This window comes from Eschscholzia californica, unplaced genomic scaffold (assembly GCF_041429995.1).
Source record: "Eschscholzia californica isolate CP2 unplaced genomic scaffold, dmEscCali1.0.p SCAF_5, whole genome shotgun sequence".
In the NCBI taxonomy this organism is placed as follows: Eukaryota; Viridiplantae; Streptophyta; class Magnoliopsida; order Ranunculales; family Papaveraceae; genus Eschscholzia; species Eschscholzia californica.
In genome coordinates, this window is record NW_028238472.1 from 14,523,134 (window position 1) to 14,530,569 (window position 7,436).

At 35.6% G+C, this 7,436-nt stretch overlaps 1 protein-coding gene across 1 annotated transcript; it reads right to left on the reverse strand.

Annotated features, from left to right (window-relative positions):
• Positions 1 to 2,928: 2,928 nt before the first annotated feature.
• Positions 2,929 to 4,322, reverse strand: LOC147537327 (transcription termination factor MTERF15, mitochondrial-like). Its single transcript, XM_086639190.1, has one exon. It carries the CDS (start codon positions 4,184 to 4,186, stop codon positions 3,038 to 3,040), a length of 1,149 nt encoding a protein of 382 aa, XP_086495316.1. The 5' UTR covers positions 4,187 to 4,322; the 3' UTR covers positions 2,929 to 3,037.
• Between the last annotated feature and the right edge of the window lie 3,114 nt (positions 4,323 to 7,436).

The window sequence follows — 7,436 nt, forward strand, 5'->3', positions numbered from 1 at the left end:
GCCACATCCACAACAACTTGGAGAATTGGCACAGGTGGGGCTCCGGTTACACCCATCTAGATCTGACGTGAAGTGCTATTGTGGATAGGCCGATCCCAAACACTTAGGTGTTGTTTGTTTTTCTATTTATGTCTGAATCTGAATTTGTTGAATCTTAATTGGCTGAATCTTAATTGGCTAAATTCAGATGTTTGTTTTTTAAATCTGAATTATGAAGTCTGAAAAACAAAAATTACGTTTATACCCCTGATTAATAAAAAAAAATTATCTTTTGTGTTTTGGCCAAATGAGAACAGTAGAACTAAAAAACCCTAAAAAGCTAGGGTTGCCTTCTCTTTCTACTTTATAACCAAAAAAATTCAGAAGTCCCCATCTACACCTCACCTTCACCGGATCTCTCTCCAGCCGAAAAGTTCGCCGGATCTCTCTCCAGCCGAAAAGTTCGCCGGATCTCTCTCCAGCCGAAAAGTTCGCCGGATCTCTCTATCTCCAGCCGGAAAGTTCGTCGGATCTCTTTATCTCCAGCCGAAAACTTCATCAGATTTCTCTCCCTCTAATCTAAAGTCTAGTCGGATATCTCTCTCCCTCACCAGATATCTCTCCCTCGCCAGATCTCTCTCTCTCTCTCTAGCTAACTCTAGTCGGATCTCTCAATCTCCCTCTCTGATCGAAGACAAAAAAACTAACCCTCGCCAGATCCGGCGAGGGTATCTCTTTTCCCACTCTCTTTCCTTCTCTTTGGTGGTTGTGGTTTCTAGCGGTGGTCTGGTGGTGGTCGTGATGTCGTGATATGTGTTGGTGTTGTGTTGATGGTGGTGGTCAAGGTTGGTGGTGGTGCTGATTTGGGTGGTGGTGGTGGTGCTGATTTTTGTGGTAGTGGTGGTGGTGCTGATTTTTGTGGTGGTGGTGGTGGTGGTGATACTAATTTGGGTGGTGGTGGTGGTGTTGATTTGGGTGGTGGTGGTGGTGCTGATTTGGGTGGTGGTGGTGGTGCTGATTTGGGTGGCAGTGGTGGTGGTGGTGCTGATTTTTGTGGTGGTGGTGTTGCTAAATAAAATAATGATAGAGAATAGTAAAATTTATGGGGTATAAATGACATTAACCCATTTCAGCATTCGACATTTGTTTTCAGACTTGTTTGGAAGTCTGAAAAATATGGGCTCATTTTCAGTCAATTCAGACAATTGACCAAATTCAGACAACATTTCAGATTTCTTAAATACAAAAAGCAAACATCTGAAATCTGAATTGATCCGAATTCAGATTTCAGATCTGAAAAATTAAAAAAACAAACAACACCTTAGACTGAAACTAAAATCTGAAATCCAGGTGTGTTGGTCAACATGTATATTTTCTGGTCTTAGGTACTATTAGGTGGTGTACTTGTTTTCATTGCAGTTTTTTACTTCTCCATCAGCCATTATAAAATTATTCATAAATGACATTAACCTAAGGGTTGAAATTTAGAATGGGAGCCCAAAGCCCATCCCGGGTCCGATGGGCGGGATTCGGTTCCATTCAAAAATCCTTACCTGGTCATCCAACCCACACATTGGGCCCGAGAGAAAAGCCAGACTAAAAAGACAGATTTTATAGACCCGTAGCCACTCCAATTTTAACTTCTTCTCGTGACACGGCTAGGGAGGAACATGATGAAGAATATGTACACGACCTGACCCGACAACTCTAGCAATTTTTTTCTCTTTTGGAAGTGGACAAAGATATGTCATGATTCATGAATTGAATAAGCCCCATAACCGCTCGATATACACCCCTGAAGGTCATCTTAAAGAGCTTAAAACCTAATCTTGAAAGCCTAAACCCCAACCTATAAAGTCCAAAACTAACTAAATTATTTTATTTATACCTAAAGTTCAATAAATCTTCGATTTGTACTTCTATAAGATCGAACTTAGAACCTCTGTATTGCGAATTGGGTGTCCAACCACAAGAAGTGGTGGACAACTATATCGAATTCATATGTGGCAAGTTTAGGGTTTAACTTGTGCCTCTATGGTTTATATCGAGCATGTTACACATATTTCTACTATGGTTGTCGTCAAACCCCGAAGTACTAGAGATTACATTGTAAACAAAAACTTAGATGGAATATAATATTTTATTTTTCTTGAGACTCTAATAGAATATCGTTAATGTTGTTTTAATGGAGGAAGATGACATCTTTAAATCGAACCAACAACCACCAATGCGATCAAACAATGATATTATAGATGAAGAATCTCTCAAGACGTTTGGAATTCTAAAGACAAATGGGTCAAATTGGAAAAAAAAAATCGAACTTTGGACTTGTAACTTTTTAGTTGGAAGTGATATTTTAACTAATTAATTATGTGTTAAGAAGAATTCCTTAAAATTAGTTAACCACGTTCAATAAGTGAAACTTGATAATTGTGAATATCAAACACCCTCTCTCTAAGGGAGACTCAAACTCTAAAACTAGTACCACCTAGAAATTCTGGAGATTTTGTTAAAAAAACTTTTTCAATTCGACACTCTATGATGATGTGGGAGCAATTATTATAGAAACTCCCAACTCTAAAATTAGAGTATCATATTAAGACTCTCCAAGTCATATAACCGACTTAAGTACTTAGAAAAGACTCAAGTACTTAGAAATCCACATAAAATACAATATCAAAACAAGCATTACAGACTAAAGAATTTGATTAGTTTTTTTTTTTTTTTTTTGTTGAAAAAAGAATTTGATTAGTTAGAGTATCGACAAACATTGAGAATTTGAGGAAAAAAAAATTACTTAACACAGATTCAACAATCAAATCATGAACTATAACACTAACTATTCCCTTCAATTCCCACAGTCATCCAGCATTCATTGAGATTTGAGAACAAAATTCTTAACATAACAGAGCTTCAAAAATCAATCATGAAGTATGGGTATTTTTCGACTGCCTTTGTAATGAGTTCTCTTTTATATATGGAGCAAACTTGAAATGATTAGAGTATCCGATAAAAGCAAGAACTTGATTACAAATAGTTATGAATCAATTACAACAAACTACTTGTGATTAGATTCCAACTGACCCTGGTATATGTTCAACAATTCAGGAATTTGTTTCTCGTATCTAATCACAAATGTTTCTACGAACGACTTCTTTGTTCTCGTAACTATCGTATAGATGCTAATATTTTTATCAATCAAACCTTTAGAGATTAGAATTCTAATAACTTTGTACCTAGGAATAGTAGTCTTCTCCAAGCTATATGAAAAAACACCTGGTGATTGAGCTAGTGCAACTGGATCACAACCCATTTGATTCACGAGGAAATCCATTATCGCATTTATCTTCTTCTCAGATGTCATCATACAAAGTGGTTGTTTCATGAAAGCTGTCTTAATGTCATTTTCGGACCAACCCCATTTTCTATAAACATTCAATTTTGCTTCCCAAGTAGATTTACTCATTGAAACTAATCCTCTAATACCTAGAAGAAATGTAAACTTCAAAGGATCAAAACCCATTTCTTTAATCTTTTCTACATTTTCCTTCAATTTAACAAGATTAACTGTTGCTACTCTTGGTTGGGTTAGTAGTAACCTTGCAATATTTGATTCTGGTACACCTTCATCTCTCAAAAGCTCTATTTTGGGAACCAATCTTGTTTGGCTAAGAACAGATGAAGATATTTTAAGAGCAGTAATGACATTCTTGTTAGAAGAAAGAATGGTTTTGAGGAAATCAAAACAAGGGATCATTTCTTTCTCTAAGCTTATTTCCAAGAGACCTGGTTCTTTAGAAATAGCATTTGCTAAGTCAATCCCACAAAGTCCTTTAGAATTGAAAAAATCTAATTTAGGTTTTAGGGTTTTTAAAGGATTGGATTTGAGTAAACAAGGGACCTTGGTAATGATTTTGCAGATATGGGATTTAGTGAAACCATAACTTTCAAGAAGGGTAAGAACTGAGTCTGGTTGAGATGAAGTTTCAAATTGTAATTTCTTAGAAGCATATTTTGCTTTTTCTTCTGATAATCCACAAAACTTAATCAAATAAGAAACTACAAAAGGTGAGTTGCTGCATTTTTTAGTATGATGAAGAAATTTAGGGTTTTGATAGTTGCCAAGGAGAAATATATTATAAAGATGGGTTGATGAATGAGGTTTTTCACAAATGATATTCTTTACTTGAAAAAGTGATCGAAACATTGAAGTTAAAAAAAAAAGAAAGCTTACTTTTGAATCTCCCCTGGTTCAGATTTGTTGGGAATTAGGGTTTGAAGAGCAGCAGAGGCAAACACCCCAATAACACACACACACACACACCCTTTTACTATGTAAAGAGGTGCCTTTAGTGCCCCTGCTCAAATTAAGTTAAAAACTCAAATGGCCCACCCACTAGGTCCTTCTTTTACGACCCTCCATCGATCCAATTATGACCTTTTCTTGTGATGGTCCATTGAAGGACTTCACGTAGATGATAGATCCCAAATTCCTTGTTTTAATTGTAGCTAAAATTAATTTTCCCCTCCACCCTCCTACACTGATATAAACCCAAATTCCAAACCAAATATGAAACATAAAAAAAATTATAAATTTTGGTGGTTATATTTTTTACGAAGTCATAATCTCATCTTTCTTTTTGGTCGAGTCATTAAAAAAAGACAGATGTATGATTTTGGTGGTTGTTTCATTCAAAATTAAGGTGTCTTTCTGTCTCTCTATCACAAGATATTTTAGTAATTAGTTTCTTATTAACTTCAAAATAATTTTAATTTATCATTAATTTTGAAATAAATAGTTTACGTTTACAAGGGCGGAGCCAGGATTTCAAGTTAGACCGGGCTACCTTAAAATTCTTATAGACTGTATTTTTTCTTACGACATACATCTACTTGTAAACATGGATTTTGGAACAATTTTAATGGTGAAAGTTGTACATTTTTCTACCTAGATCAATACTTTTTTTTTTTTTATGAAAGACCTAGATCAATACTTAGTTTAACTTTTTAGCTCAATTTAAAATAAATAATTTTCGAAACATAAACAAATTAAAACATATGAAGTAGCACCCTATTATTGTCCATTTGCTATTATACTAGGTATTTTCAATGAAATACCAATCGTAATAAATCTATGACATTTTACAATATAATAAGATTTTTTACTTTTTTTTTTGATGAAATATAAGATTTTTTACTTGAGAAACTAAATATATAGACAAATAATTGGTGAGTTCAGAACTTCAAATAAGTAAAATTATGAAAAAAACATCAAGAATTTATACAAAAAGAGAATGGTTGTGATTAATAATTTTGACACAAATAAGTAGTTCTAACAACGCTTGATGAAACGTTATAAAACAGATTTAAACTTGAATCAGCAAATAAATTGAGAGGCGAAAAAGAATTGGCCAAAAAAATGGATCGATGAAAGAAGTGAGCAAAGTTACTCTATAGAAGAGGGGATGAATGAAAATTTTCAAAAAATACCTAGATATGCAAAAAATACCAAATTCCACCCCTGGCTCGCTACACCAACTTGGTTAACTTTCTACCTAGATATGGAAAAAGAACAAATTCCACCCCTGGCTTGAGCCAGGGGTGGTCTCCATGTGGCTCCGCCCATGTACGTTTATGTATGCTTATGACTAGTGTTTGTTTAATTCTCTTTTTCAACGTGTTTCAGTTTTTCGTGAAACAAAGTGTTCTCCAGTATGAGTATTGTAAAAAAAACAGATTACGAAAACAAATAAGAGACAAAGGATGAATGATAATTTACTTGCCTACATTGAGAAAGATATATTTGATACTATTAGTAATGAACTTATTAAGATGAAAACTCGTCCAGGACAATTATAAATATATAAATAGATAAAATTTTATGAATCAATAAAAGTCATTATCTTATAGCATATAAGTTTCTATTTCCTTTGATCTAAATGTGTCCCCACATAAAAAAAAAAAAAAAAAAAAAAAAAAAAAAAAAAATCAGGCCTCGCCACTATCCTTAAGACAGTTTACATCATGTTACTTGTATCAACAGATTCAGTGTTTGTCTCTTGGGATAAACCGACTTTACCTCTGAAAGGCTAGATGGTAATTCTTATTTTTTGAAAGTCTGACGAACTTTGAATAAGTAATATGAACGTCTGATGAACTGAAACATTAATGTTTAAAGCTCTAATTTTTCTGCTAATTTTTTTTTTGTTTGGTCCCTCAAATCACGAAATACGGTTCACGCCTGCTTTCGATTGTCAACTATGATTCGTCTTTTTCGCAGGGGAATAACTCACGATGGATAAATATCCAATTTAAACCTAAGAGCACTCAAATAAATGGGCTGAATGATTTCGGGTATTATCAAACTTGGATTTTATTCACCCACGTCATAAAAGAGTCACCACAATTTTTCATCCCAGTGGATGATGCATAAATTGTCCAAACGTTGACTGACGTCAAAGAGCCAAGAATTGACCTGAAGTCTAACGGGTCAACTCGGATTAAGGTAGCAGAACAGCTAAGCCCTCAACGTTCCGCCACTTACACCCCTAAATGGGAGGTCGGCTGGACAAGATAAGAGGTATCAGCTCTGTTTCGCCCCCGGCACAAACAGATCAGCCCTAGAATCTCTAAAGGAATGAGGGGGTCCGCGTAAGCTAGGCCGATCTCACGCCCTAAACTGAGGAAGCAGAAGCAGCCAACAACTTACAGACTTAATCCAGGAATCTCCCTAAAAGATCCCACTCGGTTAAAGATCTTAAGTGTTTAAGCAAGTTTGGACTTCAAGAGTATCAAAGGAGAGAGTATATCCCCGAAGATCTATCACCTCGACATGATATCTATGAAGTATCTTTGAACATTGGAACTTCCTGTTATCTTAGTACGAGATAGACTCTAAGGAAAATCCTAGATACGAATAAGAGATAACTTCTCTAATGGTTTGACGACAGCCGCCTCACTTACGCCACTTATCACAGTCGGCCTAACATCGCCTATAAAGAGCCCCCACATCGTCTTCCAGATGACAACTTGAGTTTGATATTCATCCCCACTTTTCACTGAGTAACACATAGTCGCCCCCAAAAGGTTCAATTAATATTCAATCTTTTACTGCAAAGACATCCCGACTGTCTCGAGCGTCAGAGCGGTTTTCGAACCCTTTACAGGTTTTCACCTCAGGAATCAAGATCTAGGAAGAGGAGTAGGAGTAGAAGCAAGGAGCTGGAGCTGGAGCTGGAGCTGGAGCGAGGAACGGAAAGAAGGAATCCCAATCAACTCACAGAATGTTGGATCATAACGGACGCTGTCATGCATCAAGTCCCTGTTTCATGCTGATATAATGGAAGGTCATTTTTTGACATCAGCACCCGTAACTCTTTAAAATAATTAGATACTTGACATCTAATATTTATTTTTATATATGTTTGCTTGGGACGTCACAATTTGGTATCAGAGTT

Bases quoted from the DNA above. Each gene is read 5' to 3' on its own strand.
- LOC147537327 (XM_086639190.1), bottom strand. From the start codon at position 4,186: ATGTTTCGATCACTTTTTCAAGTAAAGAATATCATTTGTGAAAAACCT.